At 45.4% G+C, this 26,308-nt stretch overlaps 1 protein-coding gene across 1 annotated transcript; it reads left to right on the top strand.

The window, feature by feature from the left end:
- The first annotated feature begins 548 nt into the window (after nucleotides 1-548).
- On the top strand, nucleotides 549-25,312 carry LOC141047171 (uncharacterized). Its single transcript, XM_073542127.1, has 4 exons — nucleotides 549-692; nucleotides 822-1,001; nucleotides 6,445-6,556; nucleotides 23,888-25,312. Exons 1-4 carry the CDS (start codon nucleotides 615-617, stop codon nucleotides 25,048-25,050), a joined length of 1,533 nt encoding a protein of 510 aa, XP_073398228.1. The 5' UTR covers nucleotides 549-614; the 3' UTR covers nucleotides 25,051-25,312.
- The last annotated feature ends 996 nt before the right edge of the window (nucleotides 25,313-26,308 follow it).

The raw sequence follows: 26,308 nt of genomic DNA, 5'->3' as shown, positions 1-26,308 counted from the left end.
CAGATCATTTCTGTCCGCGCTGATTGTGGAAACTAAAAATCTTCTCTAAAAGCCTCAAACTTCTGTGTGTGACTCAGAGCTAAGATCTAACGTGATAGAAGATTCCAGTGCGGGGAAGACGGGAAACCTTCATATAGACGGCCGGCGGGGATGGAGGCAGTGACCGACTCTGGCCAAATCTATTTCTAGAGCCGCAGTAGAAGATGAAGATGTCGTCCTCATCATGAAGGAGTTATTTCTCATGTCGTGTGTAATGAATATCTCCTGCAGTATTGCTGATGCCGATTCCAGTGTCGGTAATGAGACGAGAATTAGCGTTATGGAAGATGAGTCTATGAGGAACGTGTTCAGCTGCCGACTCCGAGGAGGAAACTGCTTGTTGTCTGTGGCCTAAATATATAGGTTTTATTAGTAGATGTCAGGGAAGAAAACTAAACCCTGTAAAATAATAAATCTCCTCATATGTTTCCCTTATTATCTCCAGTAATTGTATTATTACACAGGATTCTTATGATGTTACATTGGATCATCTTCTCATTCAGGTCTCTACAATATTGGATCCTCTCAGTGAAGATCTTCTACAAAAGAGAGTTTTCCTGATTTACCCATAAAGGATGGATATGGACAGAGACAAGATGATGGAGAGGATGTTACACCTCACCCTAGAGATCCTCTTCCGTCTCACTGGAGAGGTGAGAGATTCTGATGACGTCACATTACATCATTCTTATCTATGGGAATAACAGATGGACAGAACTGGAGAGGTGAGGACTCTGGGAATGTCTGTAGTGAGATTTATTAATGTGTCTCTCCATAACCAGGATTACACAGTGGTGAGGAAGACCTCTAGTGATCGCTGTCAGGACCCTGTGTCTGAGGGATGGGGACGACCACTGAGCCCAATCACGGGGCCTCCATCTCACCCCCTGACCCATGAGGACATCAATGACCAGAAGATCCTAGAACTCCTCTACAAGATGATTGAGCTGCTGACTGGAGAGGTGACACTGCTGGGAATGCTGGGACATTACACAGTAACACTATGAAGGGATCGGGGGGATGACGGTATCATTGTATGTGTCAGGTTCCTATAAGGTGTCAGGATGTCGCTGTCTATTTCTCCTTGGAGGAGTGGGAGTATTTAGAAGGACACAGAGATCTGTACAAGAATGTCATAATGGAGGTTCCCCAGCCCCTCACATCTCCAGGTAATAGACAGGACTAAATACACATGGCCTATAATTATCTGTATGTAGAGAATGAATTCAGTCCCTGTATGTGTTTCCTCCAGATCTATCCAGTAAGAGGACAACACCAGAGAGATGTCCCCGTCCGCTTCTTCCACAGGACTGTAACCAAGAAGATCCCAGTGCTCCTCAGGAACATCAGGTAGATGGAGAGAAGGTGTCAGGAGATCTCCCCTATGATGTGTAGACGGCTGTGAAGGTCTTGTGCTCAGTCTTGTTTTATCCACCAGTATTATATGTTTTATACTTGTGTAATGAGAACGGTGGAGATGGCAGGATTAGAGCTGATCATAGATGGGACTTCTCCATCTGTTGGTGACTTTTACAATATTTGTTTCAGGGTGAAGATCTGACCCATATTAATACTACAGAGACCTATGTGAGAGATGATGAGTGGTGTAAAGAGGAAATTCCCACATATGACTACCCAGGTGAGTAGTAACCACTGAATGCAGAGAAGTCACAGATTCCTCTCAGTCACCGGCTGTGGCTGCTTTATCGGTGGTGTAGTCCGGCCGTATTACCATGATCACCATTTTGCCTCTAGACCACAAAATTCTCCGCCATCCAAAACTGTTCAAATGAAATAAACTGGGAAACTGAAACCTGCGTATCTCAGAAAGGAAACCAATTTCTGTCAGTGTCCAAGGATAATTATCTGTCACCACTTGTGCAGGGCCCAACTAGAGGGACGGCCCTTCTGGACTTAATTTTAAGCAACAGGCCAGATAGAATAACAGAAGTACGAGTCGATGGATGTGATGAACAGCGGTAGTTATCCCACCGCTGCCACCAATATGTGACGAACAGCCCACCGTTGGGCAGAGATGCAGGAACTGGTCTTTGATCATCAGGTCCCGTAGCTGCTCAAAGGATTCAAACCGACAATCCGTGGATCCACTGGTCAAAGTGGGTCCTGAGTCCTTGCACTACATCACTGTAGCTATCATGTGGGCCACATTGGAGGTGTCGGAACTTCTTTCGGTATACCTCAGGTGTCAGCCGATATTTGGCGATCAGCGCCTCCTTTATGGCGCGATAGTCATCATCATGCGCTTGCGGAAGAGAAGCAAACGCCTCCAGAGCTTTGCCTTTTAGCCCTGGGGTCAAGTACCTGGCCCATTGGTCTTCGGGCAGTCGGTACTGTCTGCAGGCTTTCTCAAAGGCTCGCAGAAACGTGTCCAAGTCCCCGTCCTTTTCCATCACGGGAAAATGCTCTGGCTGGGGTTTAGGAGTCTGGACGCTGCTGGGCTCACCGCTTCGGGCTGTGGGGGTATGCCCCCCTTGTCGGAGCATCTCCAGCTCATGGGCTCTCTGAGCCTCAGCTTGGCGCTCAGCTCTCTCCGCCTCTCGCTCGGCTCTCTCAGCCTGGGCCTGGCGCTCGGCTTGGGCCTCCTGCCGATATTGCTGGATCAGCCTCCCCCGTGCCTCACTGTCTTCGGCAGGGAGCGCGTCCAAGGCCTCTTGCAGGTAGGGGTCCAGCGTGCTCTGATTGAATGTGGGGCCAGCGCTCATGAGTGGAGCCTCTGCTGCAGCCCCATTGCCACTTGGGCCAACGTCTGCGCCCGCTGGATTCTGGTCGTTGTCCAGCTGCACTAGACCCGCGATCATTTGATCTTTGGTTCCGCCTGCGGCGTCTATGCCTCAGTACGTGCATAACCCAGTAAGGGTGTCCTTTTTCTGCTGCTGATACCACTCCACTCTCATCTGCGCCATGGTTGCCAAATAAAAGATAGAAAAGAAAAACAAAGAAACGGGAGGGGATACTTGCAAGTACACACTAATGTCTCAGGACTAGTAACCACTGAGTCTGTTCTCCAAAACCTATGATGCAGGATTCCCGCAGGAACCGTGTAGGTTTTTAGTGAGAGGAATGATTGCTCAAACCAAATCACTAATGCTCTAGGATTATCCCACCGCTCTGCCACCAATATGTGATGAACAGCGGTAGTTATCCCACCGCTGCCACCAATATGTGACAAACAGCCCACCGCTGCTCGTCCGATACGGCGACTGACGGGGGTCCCGCTGCCACCAAAACGCGACGGACAGCGGACCCTGTGTCACCACTATGTCACAGTCCCACCACTGACACGGGTGTATCAGCGGACGGAGGGACGAGACACACTGCCGGCACACGGCTATCACAGGCACAGTGGGGGCTTATCTTAGTTATCCCACCACTGGCACCATGTGACCAAAAATATCCAGCAAGCTAATCTCTCTCTACAATTTGCCGCAGGGGAGTATTTTGGGTGTACATCCCACTTCCTCAGTTCCACTTCGGAACTCGCAGCTCTCCGGCGCCCCCCTTACCCTCAGGTCAGTCAGGGAACTGCACCTAGGATAATTGGTTGCCGGACGGGCTGCCTGTTGTGAACCGGCAATTAGGCTTCTGCAGTAAGGGAATTATCAATGCTGTGGCAGCAGCCCCTCATTCAGCAATATAAGACCCTTCTGTACTGCCAGCAAGCCGCAATAGCCATACACAACGTGCTGCCACCAGACACAGTTACTTAATTCACAGTGTTAAATTAAGAGGGTCCGTGGCAAACCCCTTGAATTAGTAGCGATTATCTATCAAAGGCGTATAGTTCGATTCTTAGAGCATGGAGGCAGACTAAATATCAAATCATTTATTTTCCGAAAGAGGACAGTGATTACAGATAAGTTGCTATAAAGTTGAGACATTAATTATGTACAGTTACAAATATAAAATAAAAGATGGATGAACATAGAAAGTACACTCACGGTTGTTCATGGCTCTTTAGGCAAAACCATGCGGCGGAGAAAGAAGGCGGAGCCACACATCTCCACTCATCTGGAGTTCTTGTCAGCACGAGGATTGGAGCCCTCCTCTGCTGGTTTTGCCAAGGGAATGCCTTATAGACTCTGCGATGTGACATCACGGAGAGGTGCATTCTGGGTTAATCCCACCTCTCTCATCCAAGTTATAATTTGGCTACAAAACTTAGATTAGCTATAACTTTATGGGAGAAGCTGGTATGGACTCATCAGTGGTATCATGTTTCCCAGCATAATGAGCCCATCAAGAAAACATCAAACATCTATGCGATATGACCGTCCATTTGGGAGCAAATCATATCTCAGGGTCTGGACATGTTAGAACTGCGGAAGTGACACTGTAGCGGAGCTGGGACCGCTCAGATTACCAAAAGATGATTTTCATATCTCTACTTTGTACGGTTTTCGCAGGGCAGGCTCTTAAAGGTTTACTTCTAACCTTGATTTCAGACAAAGACCCTTTTCCCGAACTTTTTTTTTTTCTTTCAGTTGAGGCTGAGAGAAGCCAAATGGTGTGACAGGAAGTGTCCTGGTTTATAGCACTTGGGGGGAAGGGAAACTACTACAGTGTACCATGTAACTCAGAAGGGGAAGAGAGGGGGCTGCAGCCCCACTGCCAGGCTGGCAGTTTTCAATGTCATAGAATGCCGGATTTTTCTGGAAAGTTCCAACCGAAAACATCATATCTTGTAGACATTGTACATCACAATGGGCACCTAGGGAACAGTGAGCACAAATTAATACAATTCCACTTGTCCTTCAGTAAGGTGCCCTGGAAGGGGGTTACAAAAACGCTGGATTTCAGGAAAGCAAAGTTTGATGAGCTTAGATAGGACCTTCGCCAAATTGATTGGGACAATGTCCTCAAAAATAGGAGCACAGAAAATAAATGGGAAATATTTAAATCAGTTTTACACCCCCACTGCGAGCTAGCCATACCGTACAGAAATAAAAGGGCTAGGAACAGGAGAACACCAATGTGGCTAAATAAGGATGTAAAAAGGGCAATAAATAACAAGAACAAGGCATTTAGGAAGCTAAAACAAGAAGGCCATGAAGAAGCATTAAAAAGTTATAGAGAAAAAAATAAAATGTGTAAAAAACAAATACATTTAGCAAAAGTGGAAACTGAGAGACTCATTGCTAAGGAAAGTAAAACAAACCCCAAACTATTCTTTAATTATATAGACAGTAAAATGATTAAAATTGATGGTGTCGGCCCTTTAAAGAACAATGAGGGTGAAATCATAGAGAGCGGTATGGGAAAAGCAAATGTTTTAAATACTTTTTTCTCAACAGTGTTCACACAGGAAAAGGATTTGCCAGAGGAAATGCAGAGTGATAATGTAAACTCCCCATTAAGTATTACCTGCCTAACCCAGGAAGAAGTGCAGAACCGCCTTAGTAAGATTAAAATTGTCAAATCACCAGGCCCTGATGGCATTCACCCTCGGGGATTAAGGGAGCTAAGTAATGTGATAGACAGGCCTCTATTCCTTATATTTAAAGACTCTATAGAAACAGGGTCTGTTCCTTTTGATTGGCGGCAAGCAAATGTGGTACCAATATTCAAAAAGGGGTGTAAAAGGGAACCTGAAAACTATAGGCCGGTAAGCTTAACATCTGTTGTGGGTAAAATTTTTGAAGGGTTTCTAAGGGATACCATTATGGAATATCTCAATGTTAATAAATGTTTAACTCCATATCAACATGGATTTATGAAGGATCGCTCCTGTCAGACTAACCTGATCAGCTTCTATGAGGATGTAAGCTCTCAAATGGACCAAGCAGAATCATTGGATGTCATTTATCTTGACTTCTCTAAAGCATTTGACACTGTCCCACATAAAAGATTGGTAAGTAAGATGAGAAATCTTGGGCTAGGGGAAAATGTGTGTAGATGGGTAGGTTGCTGGCTTAGTGATAGAAAACAAAGAGTGGTTATTAATGGGGCACACTCAGATTGGGCCAGGGTCACTAGTGGGGTACCACAGGGGTCTGTATTGGGCCCCCTACTATTTAATATATTTATTAATGATCTAGTGGATGGCTTACACAGTAAAATATCAGTATTTGCAGATGATGCAAAACTATGTAAGGTAGTTAACACAAAGGAGGACAGTTTGCAACTACAGACAGATTTGAGTAAATTGGAGAATCGGGCTGAAAAATGGCAAATGAGGTTTAACACAGATAAGTGTAAGGTTATGCACATGGGAAGGAGAAACAGATGCTACAATTACTTACTAAATGGGAAACTGCTGGGGAAATCAGACATGGAAAAAATAGGGTCATGGGATGCATTAGAAGAGGTCTGGGGGGGGCGTGGCCTGAGCGGCATGTGAGGAAGACGTGTGCCCGCTGAGCTCCCGCATATACCTGCTTAATTCAGCCGTTCTGTCCCCACAGCACGGCTAGTATAACCCCTGGAGGCTGCACCGGAGACGGTAGACACCGCGGGGCACCGGAGATCGCTGCTTCACCCCAGGATATGGGGAAAAGAGGTCAGAGAAGGGTGGCAGGAGAGGCCGGAGCGGGGAGCCAAGATGGCGCCGCTGCCGCAGCGCGTGCCTTAGAGGAGGCCGCAGAAGACAGCGCAGCTAGGAACAGGGCAGTGGCGGCCAGGCTGCAGCGCTTTGCCCGCACGGCCGAGGCAGAGCAGGAGTCTCTCCAGGATTCTGATATGGACCAGGAGACTGTGGCAGAGGACATGAGCCCGGGAATGGGGGAGGAGGAGGAGGCTACCCATGCCAGAGTGCAGGGGGGGAAGGGAGCTGAGCCTAGCTGGAGTGATCTGGTGGAAAGAAATAAACAGCACCTCACAGCCTTGCAACTACAAGTTCCAGACGAGCCCACCAACAAAGATGTAATTCTGGCAGTGGTGCACTGTGGGACTGTGATCTCACATGTCCTGACACAACTGGGCTTTCTGCAGGAGTCCATGCAGACTGTGCGACATGAACTGCACAGTGTTAGAGACAGAACAAGCCAGCTGGAAAAACGTATGGGTGCTGTGGAGAATTCGGCCTCTGACTCAGGACAGCATTGTACAGAGCTCAAGAAGGACATGGCAGCTGTCTGGGCTAAAACTGACAACCTTGAAAATAGATCCAGAAGGAATAATGTTCGTATTGTGGGCATGCCAGAGCGCTGTGAGGGAAAGAATCCTACTGCCTTCATTGAAACATGGCTTAAGGAAAAAGTAGGTGAGGACAATCTAACACACCTATATGCAGTGGAAAGAGCACACAGAGTCCCGACTCGGGCCCCCCCCCGGTCATCCACCAAGACCTGTGCTGGCTAAAATCCTCCATTATAGAGATAGAGACGTTATCCTTAGATACTCAAGAGAACACCCTGACCTTACAATAGAAGGATCCAGAGTCTCCTTTTACCCGGACTTTTCGCCGGAAGTTCAGAAGATGAGAGCGAAGTTCACAGACATCAAGAAGCGTCTGAGAGCCTGTGGCGTCAAGTACTCCATGTTTTTCCCGGCTAAACTGCGTGTTGAGGCCTGGAATAAAACCCACTTTTTTCTGGACCCCAGGGAAGCCGTGGACTGGTTGGACCTTAACGAGTGACAGTTGAGGAAGGAGGGGAAGGAGCAGGAATGTGGCTGATGGTATCTTGGCTCGCTCAGTTATTATGGAGCCTTGCGGTTGAAGTCTGCGGTCCTGAGGCAATGGACTGCCTAAGAAGTTATATTTTTGTTTATTCTTATATTACTCTGTTATATGCTGTTTTTTAAGAATTTGTGGTCCTTATGGGGCCTTGGTCTGAATACGGATAAGGAAAAATGCAAAGTGCTGTGGGGTTATATCCTGTCAAATGCGGGTAGTGAAAAGGAACTGAAGCGCCTGCTGAATGGGGTGGAAGGGTTCGACAGCACCCTTACTTGTTGCACCCTTGGTTCAGCCCAAGGAATTGTTGGAGGGTGTTCTTTGGGGGGAGGGGGGAGGGATTAGGTTCAAAATGTCCTTTGGCATACTTGTACATTTCAATATTGGCTATGGTACGGCCGGGGGGGAGATGGTAGGCAATATGCTATGGTACGATAATGGCTGACTTTAAGATACTTAGTTGGAATATCAGGGGGTTAAAGTCGCCGGTAAAACGACAGGCCATATTCTCCTTCATAACGGACCAGAAGCCGGTGGTTGTTTGTTTGCAGGAGACGCATCTCACACAGGAGACGCTGGGAATCCTGGATAAGAGATGGGTACAGGCGGGCTTTCACTCTGCTCATTCCCAATACTCTAGGGGGGTTAGTATATTGATTCACTCCAGGACTCAATTTAAGTGTCACCGGGTGGTGGTGGACACAGAGGGGCAATTTGTTCTTCTATCTTGTACAATCTTTTCTACCTCACTGGTGTTGATATCTATATATATATACCTCCGCCATATAGCAGTAGAGTTATCTATGAAGTTCTTGCCATTCTGAGAGATTTTCCGGGGGTTCCGCATATGGTGGTGGGAGATTTTAATAATATTCTGGATTCACACTGGGACAGGGGTAGCCATGAACCTTTGAGGCTGGGAGGTAATCTTACGCCATTTGGGGTGCTCGTGCGGGAGATAGCTTTGACCGACTTGTGGAGATGCCGTAACCCTGGTGTCCGTCAATTCTCGTGCTTCTCCTCTACTCACTCCTCCCTGTCTCGCATCGATCTGGCCCTGGGTGATGATCTTATGCTGGGAAAAACTTTAGAGGTTAAATATCTGGCGCGAACGGTATCTGATCATTCGCCTGTTTCAGTCATGCTTGGGGGGGCGGGAACAGGAGGAGTGATAGACCTCTCTGGCGCCTCAACCCGTTTTGGCTGCAGCTAATCGATAAGAATAACGGCTTTATCCCTGAGTTGCAGGAATATCTTAGTTTTAATAGAGGCTCGACTTCTAGTGGGATCGTCTGGGAGGCCTTAAAGGCGTACTTAAGGGGAATGTACATACGAGAGATTTCTAAAATAAAGACCGCCTCCAGGGCAAAATCACAACTTGTATTCAAGGAACTGGAAGATGCGGAAAGGGCCCTTGCAACACAGAGCACACCTGCCACTCAGAAGCGGTTGGGGGAGGCGCAGTCAAAGGTGACCAAACAGACATTAGAGGCGGCGGCGCAAAAACGGCTGTTTCAGTCTACTCAATATTTTGAGAGTGGGGAAAGTGTGGGGCATTTGCTTTCTGTCGTGACATCGGCACAGAGAGGGTCTGCGACTATAGCGGGTCTTCAGGATGTGAATGGGCGACTACTCACTGACGCACCGGGGATTTTAAAAATTCTGGAGACTTTTTATGCTGACTTATATTCCTCACATGCTAGAGCCCCGACAGAGGAAGTTGTTGCCTTTTTGGAGGCTGCCAATCTCCCAAGGCTGACTCCTGAGGACAGACACTTTCTAGATAGACCTCTAAGTCTGGACGAGTTGGAGGAGGCTCTGGGAACCATGTCCAATGGTAAGGCACCTGGGGTAGATGGGTTGCCAGCTGAGGTGTACAAACGGTATAGAACGGTGTTGCTCCCTGCTCTATTGACAGTGTTTAATGATAGTTTGGAACGGGGTGTTCTCCCACCGTCTATGCGAGAAGCTGTCATTGCCGTGCTGTTGAAGAAGGATAAGGATCCAACTCTGCCTGCGTCGTATAGGCCCATCTCCCTCTTGACGCTAGACATTAAACTTTTAGCGAAGGTCCTGGCCATTCGACTCTCAAAAGTAGTAGCTGTGTTGATACACCCCGATCAGACGGGGTTTATGCCCAACAAATCGACGGCTATGAATATTAGGAGATTATACCTGAATATGCAGGTGAGGGCTGATAATGCCGGGAAGAGGGTGGTTCTGTCCCTAGACGCCGCTAAGGCATTTGATAGTGTGGAGTGGGACTATTTATGGGCGACGCTTCACTGTATGGGCTTTGGCCCGGGCTTTATTGGCTGGGTCAAGCTCTTGTACTCGGAGCCGAGTGCACGGCTGAGGGCTAATGGTCAGTTGTCTGACCCTTTTTCACTTCATAGAGGAACAAGGCAGGGATGCCCTTTATCCCCGCTGCTGTTTGCTCTCGCGGTGGAGCCATTGGCCTCGAGGATAAGATCGGATGCTGGCATAGAGGGATTCCGGTATGGGGAGCATGAGGAGAAGGTAGCATTATATGCGGATGACCTGTTGTTATTTTTAGCGGACGCGGACAGATCATTACAAAACACGATGACACTTCTTGGGGCGTTTGGGGAGGTCTCGGGTCTGGTTATTAACTGGGAGAAGTCTGCGCTCCTCCCACTGGACTCATGCTCCTGCAGTGTGGTAGGTGTGCCGGTTGCAACGTCCCTCCAATATTTGGGCATAAGAATATCCAATAAGCTGACAGACTATGAGAGCCTAAATCTTGTTCCGCTGTTGGACAGGATCAAACAGAAGGTTAAGGCCTGGGCAAAGTTACACCTCTCTGTTGTGGGAAGAGTGAATCTGTTGAAGATGGTAGTTATGCCGCAACTATTATATGTCCTTCATAACTCCCCTGTCTGGCTTCCCCAGAACAGGTTTCATAAAATTAATATGATTTTTAGAGAGCTCATCTGGCTGAAACAAGGCGCGAGAATTAAACTTGAACACTTGCAAAAACCTAAAGAAGAGGGGGACTTGCGTTGCCCAACCCATGGCTTTATTTTCTGTCTTCCCAATGCCAGCATGTAGCGGGAGGAATGGAGGGCGAGTTGGTGGATCTGGTGGGAGGTCAGAAGATCCTTCAACTTCTAGTGGGGCGGGGATCACTGGTGTCGAGTCTGGAGTCGGGTAGATTTCGATCCCTTGCACTCAGGTTCCCTACGGTGCTTCTAATGGTTAGGGTATGGGATAAGCTGAGGCAGCTGAGAGGAATACGCGGTCTTACAAAGTACTCCCCCATATGGGACAATCAGCATTTGCCATGCATGAAAACGCTCAGAGGCTTTGCTCACTGGAGGCGGATTGGCATATGGTGGGTGTCGCAGCTGGTGGAGGGAGGGGTCTTTAAAACTTTTGAGCAATTGGGACGGGAATTTCCCCTCCAACGCTCTATGTTTTATCAATATTTGCAGCTGTGTCACGCGTATATGGTGCAGAGCAAAAAAGTTGACCTAACCGTACACCGTGACGTCATTGTCCATAGGCTTGGTATGCAGGGGTCCACCAGGGGACTGATTTCGATGGTGTATGGTGGCTTACTTGGACAGGTCCTGTCAAGGCATCCTATTGGTGCACTGACAAAGTGGGAACAACAGCTGGGTACGATATCAGCGGAACAGTGGGACTCGATTCTACAGATGATTCCCAGATTATCGCTTAATGAGCCTGGCCGCCTGTCTCAGCTATATATCCTCTATAGGACATACAGGTCTCCCGAATGGTTGTTCAGTAGAGGGTTATGGTTGGATTCGAGGTGCCCCAGGTGCACGATGGATAATGCGGACATTTTACATACGATGTGGACATGCTCTTGCCTGCAAATATTCTGGATCGTGGTCCTTAGCCTTATACACTTGGTCACGGGACAGGATATTCCCAGGGACCCCACGGTTTGTGTTTTGGGCTATGTTGATGAGGTGGGAGGGGATCAATACCTTAAAATTGCTGTGGCCAGAATGCTATTTGTGGCCCGAAAGCTGATAGCTTATCACTGGATTTCTGCCAAAATCCCCTCAAGAAAAGAATACATTAATAGGTTGAACCAAATATTATATAGGGAAAAATTTGTGTACCTCAGGAGGGGTGTGCCGCATATTTTTGGGAAAATTTGAGAGGGATGGTTGAAGGTTCCCGGCCTGGCTGCCTCAAATCTCCTAGATTAATGGGTGGGCCCTGGAGGTGGTCTCCTGTCGGTTGCTAATCGTCATCTCTCCTATGATATTGTTGTATGATGGAATTGGGTTTATTCGCTATGCACCAGTATATATGCCATCGGACAAAGGGAGGGGGGTGTTATGGGGGAAGGGAATGTTTGACAACATGTTGTAAGTTGTACATGCCTGTCATTTCTAAAACTTTTAATAAAAACTATCTGATTAAAAAAAAAAAAGAAGAGGTCTGGGGACACGAGATGAAAACGTAATTCTCCCTCTGTACAAATCACTCGTCAGACCACACTTGGAGTATTGTGTGCAATTTTGGATGCCGGTGCTCAAGAAAGACATTACTGAACTTGAAAGGGTTCAAAGGCGGGCTACTAAAATGATAAATGGAGTTGGTTCATTACAATACCCAGAAAGGTTATCAAAATTAGGTCTGTTTGGATCGCCCCCTGTTGTTGGCAGGGCAGGGCCGTAGGGTACTCGGTACCGGGCCCGTTGATCTCAATGGGAGTTGTCACGGCAGCTGTGACCCGGTCCATGGCCCTGGGCGTCCATTGTAAAAGGAAGATTGCAAGTGCGTTCGGATAATGTTTAAAGTTTATGAGTGGATGATTCGTGACGCCACCTGTGGTGCTCAGCAATGGAGATGTTAAGCCGACGCTGCAGACAGATCCTCTGGGACAGATGGTGTGGTGCAGCAATGATGTTGTGGCCCTCCACAGGTAGGGCTGTAGTCCCAGGGCACAGTAGATGAAGAGATAGGGAAGAGACGTAGATGGTGCAGTGTTAAGCACAGAGATGTAGCAGTGCTGAGTGTGTTGGCGCAGGAATAAGCGGAGGACACCAGGGCATGTAGTTCCAAAGCTTTACTCACAGTCTGTTGTGCGTACAGGTGCCCGCATCCGTGCCGTTTCCTCCAGGTCAGGAGCTCAGCCAACTTCCAGGCAAGATGAAGCACTCCGTTCCAACACTCAGCCAACATATGCCTTTCCTGAACGTCTCCCTTCTAGCACCTATTTGAAGTACTCACAGTACTGAGTTACACTGGAGTTCCTCCTTTTAGATGTTCTTTGAACTCAACTTGTACGGCAGACAGCTGTAGCCTGCTTCGGGGACTCCTTGCTACTAAGTCCCAGCTCACTCAAGTTGCTGTTGTGCCCCCAAGTCTTGTGTGGGAATAAAGTGGTGACAACTTCTATTCCTCCGGTGTCTGCTGCAGGACCATTAGTATTCATACAACCTCGGGGACCTTACCCCGGCCTTGCGCTTAGAACTTGAGGAAGGGCTCTGCTCTAACCCTAGTCCTTAGCTCTCTTCTCCTTACGCTCCATACAAAACAATCTTTCTTATGGAGAATTAGGCTTTCTGAATATCTCTTTCCTGTGCCAGCAGACCCAGGTCACTGAGGTCTGCTGCAGCACTTCCTTCAATCCATGCCACTCAGGGGATCTCCTCTCACCAACTGCTCCTGAATCCTATCTTCCCCGCTCTTTGGTGCAGACTAAACTCCACCCACCTCCCAGCACTCTTCGTGTTCCAAGCAGGGAGCCACCAAAGGTGCTTTGCTACACTACTATGTTGTGTGGGATGCAGGTGTTGGAGTGTGGTCAGGTGTCTCCACCTTACCTGGATAGTGGGGTACCACACCTCAGGAGGAGGTGCAGTACCTCTGTGGCGACTGAACCCTCAGGGGCGCCACATATTTACTCTAGAAAAGAGAAGACTTAGGTGAGACCTAATACATATGTACAAGTATATCAGAGGGCAATACAGAGATCTCTCCAATGAACTGTTTGTACCAAGGACTGTGACAAGAGCAAGGGGGCATTCTGTTCGTTTGGAGGAAAGACAATTTCTGCACCAGCACAGAAGAGGGTTCTTCACGGTAAGAGCAGTGAGGCTCTGGAATTCTCTTCCTGAGGAAGTGGTGATGGCCAACTCACTGAATGAATGTAAGAAAGGAATGGATGCTTTTCTTGTGAGTAACAGTATAGAAGGTTACGAATAACAGAATATTATAGGTAGATGGTTGACCCAGCTTAGGGGAAGGAATTTTTTTCCCTATGGAGAAAATTGGCTTCTACTCTGTGGGGTTTTTGCCTTCCCCAGGATCAACAATGCAGAACAGCTGCACTAAAAATAGGCTGAACTAGATGGACATAAGGTCTTCCTTCAGCCTTCAAAACTATGTTACTAGCTTACTTTGGGCATTGAAAGCCCTTTTCTATTGAACTTACAACGTGGAGGTTCCACTTGGTATTAGAAGATGCTGACCGTTACCTGCCCAGATCTGTAACTATAAAGCCAAATGACAGCGTACGTGGAATGTGCTGAGAATATAGAAAATCACTTGAAGAAAGGTATTATGCTGGGCCTGTAAGAGAAAGCAGAGGGTAATGATGCTGTTGGCTTCCTAGAATCCTGAGATCTTATCGGATGAATCTTCTTCTCCCTCTGTTTCTCCATTGACAGATGATGGACCTGAGTGGGGACATGTTTTTTGTGAGATGAGAATTGGTATTATTTTCGCCTACATAACATTGATTGGTTTCTTTATATTTGATATTTGGGAGGCAGAATGAACAAACAGTTGTACACCGCACACTACTGGTTCATCCAACAAGGTTTTCTATTAGACTGTGAACTGTCATTGTCTTGGTAAATAATTAAAGATTTTTACATAGCTTGCCATTTTTATGGACAGTTTAAGTAGAAATGTTCAAAAATATAAAACTCAAGGCTGGGAAATAATTATAATTTTGCGCTGGTTGCAGATATGCTCTAAGCGTCTTGTCTCTATAATATGATCAAGTAATATTAACAATATAAGCAAGAGGGGTTAAATTACCTTCTTCCCACATTGTAGGGTGTCGATCGTATAGAGGTGCTGCAATACTCAAATTCTTGAGTGGAAAATATCCATAGACGAGATATGGCACACGATCTAGAAAAGCGGTGCCTTGAAAAATGTCTATACAGTTATGGCCAAAAGTATTGACACCCCTGCAATTCTGTCAGATAATACTCAGTTTCTTCCTGAAAATGATTGCAAATGCAAATTCTTTGGTATTATTATCTTCATTTAATTTGTCTTAAATGAAAAAAACACAAAAAGAATTGTCCTAAAGCCAAATTGGATATAATTCCACACCAAGCATAAAAAAGAGGGTGGACAAAAGTATTGGCACTGTTCGAAAAATCATGTGATGCTTCTCTAATTTGTGTAATTAACAGCACCTGTAACTTACCTGTGGCACCTAACAGGTGTTGGCAATAACTAAATCACACTTGCAGCCAGTTGACATGGATTAAAGTTGACTCAACCTCTGTCCTGTGTCCTTGTGTGTACCACATTGAGCATGGAGAAAAGAAAGAAGACCAAAGAACTGTCTGAGGACTTGAGAAACCAAATTGTGAGGAAGCATGAGCAATCTCAAAGCTACAAGTCCATCTCCAAAGACCTGAATGTTCCTGTGTCTACCATGAGCAGTGTCATCAAGAAGTTTAAAGCCCATGGCACTGTGGCTAACCTCCCTAGATGTGGACGGAAAAGAAAAATTGACAAGAGATTTCATCACAAGATTGTGCGGATGTTGGATAAAGAGCCTCGACTAACATCCAAACAAGTTCAAGCTGCCCTGCAGTCCGAGGGTACAACAGTGTCAACCTGTACTATCCGTTGGCGTCTGAATGAAAAGGGACTGTATGGTAGGAGACCCAGGAAGACCCCACTTCTTACCCCGAGACATAAAAAAGCCAGGCTGGAGTTTGCCAAAACTTACCTGAAAAAGCCTAAAACGTTTTGGAATAATGTTCTTTGGTCAGATAAGACAAAAGTAGAGCTTTTTGGGCAAAGGCATCAACATAGAGTTTACAGGAGAAAAAAAGAGGCATTCAAAGAAAAGAACACAGTCCCTACAGTCAAACATGGCGAAGGTTCCCTGATGTTTTGGGGTTGCTATGCTGCCTCTGGCACTGGACTGCTTGACCGTGTGCATGGCATATGAAGTCTGAAGACTACCAACAAATTTTGCAGCATAATGTAGGGCCCAGTGTGAGAAAGCTGGGTCTCACTCAGAGGTCATCGGTCTTCCAGCAGGACAATGACGCAAAACACACTTCAAAAAGCACTAGAAAATGGTTTGAGAAAAAGCACTGGAGACTTCTAAGGTGGCCAGCAATGAGTCCAGACCTGAATCCCATAGAACACCTGTGGAGAGATCTCAAAATGGCAGTTTGGAGAAGGCACCCTTCAAATATCAGGGACCTGGAGCAGTTTGCTAAAGAAGAATGGTCTAAAATTCCAGCAGAGCATTGTAAGAAACTCATTGATGGTTACCGGAAGCGGTTGGTCGCAGAAATTTGGCTGCAGGTTGTGCAACCAAGTATTAGGCTGAGGGTGCCAATACTTTTGTCTGGCCCATTTTTGGAGTTTTGTGTGAAATGATCAATCTTTTGCTTTTTGCTTCATTCTCTTTTGTGTTTTTTTCATTTAAGACAAATTAAATGAAGATAATAATACCAAAGAATTTGTGTTTGCAATAATTTTCAGGAAGAAACAGTATTATCTGACAGAATTGCAGGGGTGTCAATACTTTTGGCCATAACTGTATGTATGAGTATGACTGCAGCACTATCCTAGCAATATATCGTAGCAATAGAACCAATATTCCGTTTGTGGATCATCATATGTCTTGATGTTACGCAGGTGCTCATTAATTCTCACGTTCATGGGTCTCTTTCTTCTGCCCACATAAAATTTGTTTCAAGGACATCTAATAGAATACAGGCCCCCTTTGATGAGCATGTAATGAAATCTTTAATTTGGTAACATTCATCCCCTTTCTTTATCTCCGTTTTTTTCTTCAATTCTAAAGTTTTACCGACGGAGATAAAGAAAGGGGATAAATGTTACCAAATTAAAGATTTCTTTACATCAAGAAAAAATATGATGATCACCCTCTCTGAAAACATTTTGCTAAAGTACATGAAGGCTCCAAAAGTGGAATAGATGTAATAGGGATCCAAGTAATTAAACAACACTGGTGAAATGGAGATTTTATTAAAAAAATGTCACAAGCAGAGAGTAGGTGGATCTTCGAGTTAGATACATTAAAACCCAGGGGATTAAATAATTAAATTGAGTTATTTGCATTTGAATAAATCATCACTGCTATATAAACACTCCTCCATGATATTAGGACCACCCCTGATGAAGGAAAGCGGTAATGTTTACCAAACGCGTAGGAAATGATCCTAAACGCACATCGTTGTGGAAGAGTGTGCATCACATGATTGCAAAAGAGTCACGTGACTGAAGACGTCACGCAGGTCCTGCAGGTCCTGTGGCTGAACACACGCGTGCATACGCGCCTTCTACAGCACCACAGGACGCCAATCCCCAGCGTCTGTCACCGGCCGGGACAGCGCTGCAACTATACTGACATTTGGCTCACAGCACCGGCTTTTTTTTCCCTTTAGCCTGTGCATCAGTTTATCTAGGATATTCATGATTTAAGGACTCGAGCGCTGCAGCATCGGTATATGGACAGCATCTAAACTGTGCATTAAGGTAATTCCATCCTCAACGCTCACAGGTTGCAATGGAATATACCACTCAGTCTTTAGATATTTCATCGGAACAGTGCTGCAATTGTGCCTAATTATATGCTTTTATGATAGTAGTTCCCTCCTTTATCCTGTGATATATTTTATATTTCTATTTAAGGACATGAGCACTGCAGCATCTTCATATGATTAGTGATCCACATTGTGGAAACAAGGTAATTTACCTCTACTGCTCCTAATGACCTAAATCAGTCCCTGCTTATATTGCTACGATATATTGCTAGGATAGTGCTGCAATCATACTCAATCATATATACATTTTTCAAGGCACCGCTTTTCTAGATCGTGTGCCATATCTCGTTTATGGATATTTTCCACTCAAAAATGTGAGTATTGCAGCGCCTCTATTATTATTATTATTATTATTATTTATTGTTATAGCGCCATTTATTCCATGGCGCTTTACATGTGAGGGGGGTATACATAAAAACAAGTACAATAATCTTAAACAATACAAGTCATAACTGGTACAGGAGGAGAGAGGACCCTGCCCGCGAGGGCTCACAATCTTCAAGGGATGGGTGATAATACAGTAGGCGAGGGTAGAGCTGGTCGTGCAGCGGTTTGGTCGATCGGTGGTTACTGCAGGTTATAGGCTTGTCGGAAGAGGTGGGTCTTCAGGCTCTTTTTGAAGGTTTCGATGGTAGGTGAGAGTCTGATATGTTGTGGTAGAGAGTTCCAGAGTAGGGGTGATGCGCGAGAGAAATCTTGTATGCGATTGTGGGAAGAGGAGATAAGAGGGGAGTAGAGAAGGAGATCTTGTGAGGATCGGAGGTTGCGTGCAGGAAAGTACCGGGAGACGAGGTCACAGATGTATGGAGGAGACAAGTTGTGGATGGCTTTGTATGTCATGGTTAGGGTTTTGTAATGGAGTCTCTGGGCAATTGGGAGCCAGTGAAGGGATTGACAGAGGGGAGAAGCTGGGGAATAGCGGGGGGACAGGTGGATTAGTCGGGCAGCAGAGTTTAGAATAGATTGGAGGGGTGCGAGAGTGTTTGAGGGGAGGCCGCAGAGCATGAGGTTGCAGTAGTCAAGGCGAGAGATGATGAGGGCATGGACTAGGGTTTTTGCAGATTCTTGGGTGAGGAATGAACGGATGCGTGAAATATTTTTGAGTTGAAGTCGGCAGGAAGTGGAAAGGGTTTGAATATGTGGTTTGAAGGAGAGATCAGCATCAAGGATTACTCCGAGGCAGCGAGCTTGTGGGACTGGGGAGAGTGGGCAGTCATTTACTGTAATTGATAGGTTCGTAGGGGGGGTCACGTGAGATGGGGGAAAGATGATGAATTCTGTTTTGTCCATGTTGAGTTTCAGATATCTAGTGGAGAAGAAGGATGAAATAGTGGACAGACATTGAGGGATTCTGGTTAGTAGGGAGGTGATATCTGGTCCAGAGATGTAGATCTGTGTGTCATCAGCATAAAGATGATACTGAAAGCCATGAGATTCTATGAGCTGTCCCAGGCCAAAGGTGTAAATAGAGAACAGCAGGGGCCCTAGGACTGAACCTTGTGGGACTCCGACAGATAGGGGGCGAGGTGAGGAGGTGGTGTGTGAGTGGGAGACGCTGAATGTCCGGTCTGTTAGGTATGATGAGATCCAGGAGAGGGCCAAGTCTGTGATGCCGAGGGATGAGAGGGTCTGTAATAATAGGGAATGGTCCACTGTGTCAAAGGCAGCCGACAGGTCCAGGAGGAGGAGGACAGAGTAGTGTCGCTTGCTCTTGGCAGTTAAGAGGTCATTGGTGACCTTAGTAAGGGCAGTTTCAGTGGAGTGGTGTGACCGGAAGCCAGATTGTAAGCGGTCGAAGAGGGAGCAAGAAGAGAGATGGGAGGACAGTTCAAGGTAGACGTGTTGTTCCAGTAGCTTGGAGGCGTATGGGAGAAGTGATATAGGGCGATAGCTAGATACAGAGGATGGGTCAAGAGAGGGCTTTTTGAGGATAGGTGTGATGGAGGCATGTTTAAAGCTTGAGGGGAAAACACCAGTTGTTAGTGATAGGTTGAAGAGATGGGTTAGGGTTGGGATGAAGACTGTGGTGAGGTTTGGGATGAAGTGGGATGGGATCGGGTCGAGTGCACAGGTGGTGAGATGTGATCTTGAGAGTAGAGTGGAGAGTCGATCTTCTGTAATGGTGGAGAAGTTGGTTTTGAAGGTGGAGGGCTGGGAAGTCGGGAGGAAGGGCTCTGGGTGTTGTTGACCAAAACTGTCCCTGATGTTATCAATTTTCTGCTTGAAAAATGAGGCAAAGTCTTCAGCTGAGATGAGTGGGGAGGGAGGAGGTGCTGGGGGGCGGAGGAGAGAATTGAAGGTGTTGAATAACTGTTTAGGGTTGTGAGACAGGGAGGATATGAGAGATGAGAAGTAGGTTTGTTTAGCTGTGGCGAGTGTGGTCTTGAAAGTAGTGAGGGACTGTTTGAATGCGATGAAATGCTCGTTGGAGTGGGATCTTTTCCATCTGCGCTCAGCAGCCCTGGAAGCTCGCCTCAGCTCTTTGGTCAGGCTGGTGTGCCAGGGCTGTCTGTTGATTTTGCGAGTTTTGGTATGTGTAAGTGGGGCAGCGGATTCCAAAGCTACAGCTATTGTGGTGTTATATAGAGCGGCAGCGTCATCCGCATTGTGTAAGGAACTTATATCTGTAAGAGGGAGGAGGGATTCGGAGAATGAGTGTAGGTCAAGGTGTTTAAGATTCCTGCGAGGGTGTGAAAGTTTGTGGGGTGGGGATTGTAGACATGGAGTGAAGAGGGAGGAGAATGTGAGCAGGTTGTGGTCAGAGAGAGGAAGAGGTGAGTTAGAGAGGTTAGATAGGGAGCAGAGGCGGGTGAAGATGAGGTCCAGTGTGTGGCCATCTTTGTGGGTGGCTGTAGAAGACCATTGAGTGAGGCCGAAGGAGGAAGTGAGAGATAGAAGTTTAGTGGCAGCTGAGAGGGAAGTGTCAATGGGGATGTTGAAGTCGCCCATGATGATAGTAGGGATGTCCGCGGAAAGGAAATGAAGTAACCAGGTGGTGAAGTGGTCAAAGAAGGTGGTGGCTGGCCCTGGGGGGCGGTAGATGACAGCCAGTTGGAGGTTGGAGGGGGAGTAGATGTGCACAGAGTGCACCTCAAAGGAAGGGAGGGTAACAGAGGGTGGCAGTGGGATTGGGGTGAAGGAGCAGGTATCTGACAGGAGAAAACCAACTCCTCCACCATGTTTGCTGCTGGGGCGGGGGGTGTGAGAAAGGTGGAAGCCGCCATACGAAAGTGCAGCAGGAGAGGCTGTGTCAGAAGGGGTGAGCCAGGTTTCGGTGATGGCGAGGAAGGAGAGTTTGGTAGTAACAAAAAGATCATGGATGTAGGAAAGCTTGTTGCAGACAGAGCGAGCGTTCCACAGAGCTCCTGTTAGTGGGACTGGGGAAGCGGGGGCTGGGTGAATGGGTATAAGGTTGGAGAGGTTACGGAAGGTTGTGATAGAGCATGGATGGGAGGTAGAAATGACTGTGGGAATGTGGTGAGGAGGACCAGGATTTGGAGAGATATCACCAGCAGTGAGAAGGAGCAGAGAAAGTGTTACCAGGTGGGAGCAGGAGAGGGCATGAGGGGGCTGTCTGTGTTTGGAGACAGAGGATTGTATGTTAAGGAACAGTTTTGAGGCGGAGGTGAGGTGGATGGGGAGGATTGAAGAAGAGATGAACAGTTCCTTACTAGGAGTAGGGATTAGGGGAATTAGCAGAAAGTGAAGGATTATTGGGGTGAAAGTGAAAACAAACAGAAACATTGTTTACAGTGACTGTGTCCAGTTACCTTCAGTTCCCTTCTGGTTCAATTCTGGTTTTAATTCTTAAATTAATCTTCACACTTCTAGCACACACTTATAGCAATCACAATGCAGACTGAAGTCTATGCAGACTTGTACTCTGCAATATATGTACAACTAAGTGCAGTCAGGTGTGAAGCAGAGAGGAGTGGTCTCTGCTCATCTTGGCCAGACAATTAAGAGTTGACCAGATGTATATGATCAAGCCAGAGTAAACAAGGTCATAAATAACACTGGGGTAAGCTGGGGTAAGCTCTATACGATCGACACCCTATACTGTGGAAATAAGGTAATTTAACCCCTCTTGCTTACATTGTTTTAATTATATTTGAACATATTATAGAGACAAGTCGCTTAGAGCATATCTGGAACCAGCGCAAAATTATAATTATTTCCCATTATTCCAATTTTGGTCTTGTTGGTATAGACCCTAATTTTTGCTGCGGTTTTCAGTAAGGATAAAAACGTGCCACTAATTAAAATTAGTTTTAAAACTCAAGGATATTTTATTAATAAATAATAATTTTTTTTATCTTAGCAGATGACCGTACCAGGAGATCAGAGGGACAGCTGACATCTTCAATTTTTAAATCTGATGATCTTGAGATCCTACAAGATACAACTGAAGTGATTGCTGTTACTCCAGATATATCATCATCCATTCACAGCAAAGATCTGTCATCTGATCCTATGAAACAGGTCCCATCTTCTGATTCATTACTGACTACTAAGGGAAATCAAAGTCACAAAAGAGGCAATAAAAAACAAACTGCTCCTAAAGCAAAGAAGTCATTCTCATGTTCAGAATGTAGGAAATGTTTTAACAAGAAATCTCATTTTGTTACACACCAGAGAACTCACACAGGGGAGAAGCCTTTTTCCTGTTCAGAATGTGGGAATTGTTTTAAACAGAAATCAGATTTGGTTAATCACCATAGAACTCACACAGGGGAGAAGCCTTTTTCCTGTTCAGAATGTGGGAAATGTTTTACACAGAAATCACATTGTGTTACTCACCAGAGAACTCACACAGGGGAGAAGCCTTTTTCCTGTTCAGAATGTGGGAAATGTTTTAAACGGAAATCGTTTCTTGTTAGGCACCAGAGAACTCACACAGGGGAGAAGCGTTTTTCATGTTCAGAATGTGGGAAATGTTTTAATGAGAAATCACATTTTGTTACTCACCAGAGAACTCACACAGGGGAGAAGCCTTTTTCCTGTTCAGAATGTGGGAAATGTTTTAAACAGAAATCAGATTTGGTTAATCACCATAGAACTCACACAGGGGAGAAGCCTTTTTCCTGTTCAGAATGTGGGAAATGTTTTACACAGAAATCACATTGTGTTACTCACCAGAGAACTCACACAGGGGAGAAGCCTTTTTCATGTTCAGAATGTGGGAAATGTTTTGCACTGAAATCAGATTGTGTTATCCACCAAATAACTCACACAGGGCAGAAGCCTTTTTCCTGTTCAGAATGTGGGAAATGTTTTAACAACAAATCAAATTGTGTTAAGCACCAGAGAATTCACCAGGGGAGAAGCCTTTTTCATGTTCAGAATGTGGGAAATGTTTTAACCAGAAAGGGAGTCTTGTTCCACACCAAATAACTCACACGGGGAGAAGCCTCTTTCATGTTAAATGGAAAATAAATCTTGATCACCATCTGAGATCCCACACAGGGGGAAGCCTTTTTCCTGTTCAGAATGTGGGAATTGTTTTAAACAGAAATCAGATTTGGTTAATCACCATAGAACTCACACAGGGGAGAAGCCTTTTTCCTGTTCAGAATGTGGGAAATGTTTTACACAGAAATCACATTGTGTTACTCACCAGAGAACTCACACAGGGGAGAAGCCTTTTTCCTGTTCAGAATGTGGGAAATGTTTTAAACGGAAATCGTTTCTTGTTAGGCACCAGAGAACTCACACAGGGGAGAAGCCTTTTTTCTGTTCAGAATGTGGGAATTGTTTTAAACAGAAATCAGATTTGGTTAATCACCATAGAACTCACACAGGGGAGAAGCCTTTTTCCTGTTCAGAATGTGGGAAATGTTTTACACAGAAATCACATTGTGTTACTCACCAGAGAACTCACACAGGGGAGAAGCCTTTTTCCTGTTCAGAATGTGGGAAATGTTTTAAACGGAAATCGTTTCTTGTTAGGCACCAGAGAACTCACACAGGGGAGAAGCGTTTTTCATGTTCAGAATGTGGGAAATGTTTTAACGAGAAATCACATTTTGTTACTCACCAGAGAACTCACACAGGGGAGAAGCCTTTTTCCTGTTCAGAATGTGGGAAATGTTTTAAACAGAAATCAGATTTGGTTAATCACCATAGAACTCACACAGGGGAGAAGCCTTTTTCCTGTTCAGAATGTGGGAAATGTTTTACACAGAAATCATATTGTGTTACTCACCAGAGAACTCACACAGGGGAGAAGCCTTTTTCATGTTCAGAATGTGGGAAATGTTTTGCACTGAAATCAGATTGTGTTATCCACCAAATAACTCACACAGGGCAGAAGCCTTTTTCCTGTTCAGAATGTGGGAAATGTTTTAACAACAAATCAAATTGTGTTAAGCACCAGAGAATTCACCAGGGGAGAAGCCTTTTTCATGTTCAGAATGTGGGAAATGTTTTAACCAGAAAGGGAGTCTTGTTCCACACCAAATAACTCACACGGGGAGAAGCCTCTTTCATGTTAAATGGAAAATAAATCTTGATCACCATCTGAGATCCCACACAGGGGGGAAGCCTTTTTCCTGTTCAGAATGTGGGAATTGTTTTAAACAGAAATCAGATTTGGTTAATCACCATAGAACTCACACAGGGGAGAAGCCTTTTTCCTGTTCAGAATGTGGGAAATGTTTTACACAGAAATCACATTGTGTTACTCACCAGAGAACTCACACAGGGGAGAAGCCTTTTTCCTGTTCAGAATGTGGGAAATGTTTTAAACGGAAATCGTTTCTTGTTAGGCACCAGAGAACTCACACAGGGGAGAAGCCTTTTTCCTGTTCAGAATGTGGGAATTGTTTTAAACAGAAATCAGATTTGGTTAATCACCATAGAACTCACACAGGGGAGAAGCCTTTTTCCTGTTCAGAATGTGGGAAATGTTTTACACAGAAATCACATTGTGTTACTCACCAGAGAACTCACACAGGGGAGAAGCCTTTTTCCTGTTCAGAATGTGGGAAATGTTTTAAACGGAAATCGTTTCTTGTTAGGCACCAGAGAACTCACACAGGGGAGAAGCGTTTTTCATGTTCAGAATGTGGGAAATGTTTTAACGAGAAATCACATTTTGTTACTCACCAGAGAACTCACACAGGGGAGAAGCCTTTTTCCTGTTCAGAATGTGGGAAATGTTTTAAACAGAAATCAGATTTGGTTAATCACCATAGAACTCACACAGGGGAGAAGCCTTTTTCCTGTTCAGAATGTGGGAAATGTTTTACACAGAAATCACATTGTGTTACTCACCAGAGAACTCACACAGGGGAGAAGCCTTTTTCATGTTCAGAATGTGGGAAATGTTTTGCACTGAAATCAGATTGTGTTATCCACCAAATAACTCACACAGGGCAGAAGCCTTTTTCCTGTTCAGAATGTGGGAAATGTTTTAACAACAAATCAAATTGTGTTAAGCACCAGAGAATTCACCAGGGGAGAAGCCTTTTTCATGTTCAGAATGTGGGAAATGTTTTAACCAGAAAGGGAGTCTTGTTCCACACCAAATAACTCACACGGGGAGAAGCCTCTTTCATGTTAAATGGAAAATAAATCTTGATCACCATCTGAGATCCCACACAGGGGGGAAGCCTTTTTCCTGTACATAATATGGGAAATGTTTTAACTAGAAATGGAATCTTACTACTACTAATCTTTCTTTTTATATAGCTCTAACATATTCCGCAGCACTTTACAGTTTGCACACATTATCATCGCTGTCCCCAATGGGGATAACAATGTAAATTCCCTATCAGTATGTCTTTGGAATGTATGAGGAAACCCACGCAAACACGGGGAGAACATACAAACTCCTTGCAGATGTTGTCCTTGGTGGGAGTTGAACCCAGGACTACAGCACTGCAAGGCTGCAGTGCTATCCACTGAGCCACCTCACCAGGGAACTCACACAGGGGAGAAGCCTTTTTCCTGTTCAGAATGTGGGAAATATTTTAACCGGAAAGCGCTTCTTGTTAGACATCAGAGCAGTTACACAGGGGAGAAGTCTTTTTCATTTTCTTAATGTGGGAAATATTTTACTTGGAAATCAGCTGTTAATAAACATCATAGACATCACATAGGGGAGAAGCCTTTTTTATGTTAATAATGTTGGAATAGTTTTAACCAAAATTAAATCTTCTTAAATGGGTTGTCTCTTTTCATTCCTCATGTTTGCTGACAAAAGGATAAAACTAAACTTTATTAATTCCAACTATAAAACTATACCCATAATTCACCCCCTGAAGGTTAGTCAGTAGGTGACTAATAGAAAAAACATATACCCCACATCTCAGTATATAGGGTGAGATGATGTATGCACACTCTCCAAGCCTCTCATTTCTAAGGGTTTCATCGTCCTCACCAAAGGCGACTCATCAGGAGACTATTTAATATTGATCTACACTCACTGGCCACTTTATTAGGTACACCTGTCCAACTGTGTGTTAAGACTTAATTTCTAATCAGCCAATCACATGGCGGCAACTCAGTGCATTTAGGCATGTAGACATGGTCAAGACAATCTCCTGCAGTTCAAACCGAGCATCAGTATGGGGAAGAAAGGTGATTTGAGTGCCTTTGAACGTGGCATGATTGTTGGTGCCAGAAGGGCTGGTCTGAGAATTTCAGAAACTGCTGATCTACTGGGATTTTCACGCACAACCATCTCTAGTGTTTACAGAGAATGGTCCGAAAAAGAAAAAAAATCCAGTGAGCGGCAGTTCTGTGGCCGGAAATGCCATGTTGATGCCAGAGGTCAGAGGAGAATGGG

The sequence above is a fragment of the Dendrobates tinctorius genome, unplaced genomic scaffold (assembly GCF_039654945.1).
Source record: "Dendrobates tinctorius isolate UK_male_01 unplaced genomic scaffold, ASM3965494v1 ptg000126l, whole genome shotgun sequence".
NCBI lineage: Eukaryota > Metazoa > Chordata > Amphibia > Anura > Dendrobatidae > Dendrobates > Dendrobates tinctorius.
Note: the sequence above shows the minus strand (reverse complement) of the source record. Positions and strands in the feature narration are given on the sequence as shown.

Coding starts and splice junctions, on each gene's coding strand:
- LOC141047171 (XM_073542127.1), top strand. CDS start 615: ATGGATATGGACAGAGACAAGATGATGGAGAGGATGTTACACCTCACC. Junction 1,002..6,444: donor TTGAGCTGCTGACTGGAGAG/GTGACACTGCTG, acceptor TGCTTAATTCAG/CCGTTCTGTCCCCACAGCAC. Junction 6,557..23,887: donor CCAGGATATGGGGAAAAGAG/GTCAGAGAAGGG, acceptor AATTGTGTTAAG/CACCAGAGAATTCACCAGGG.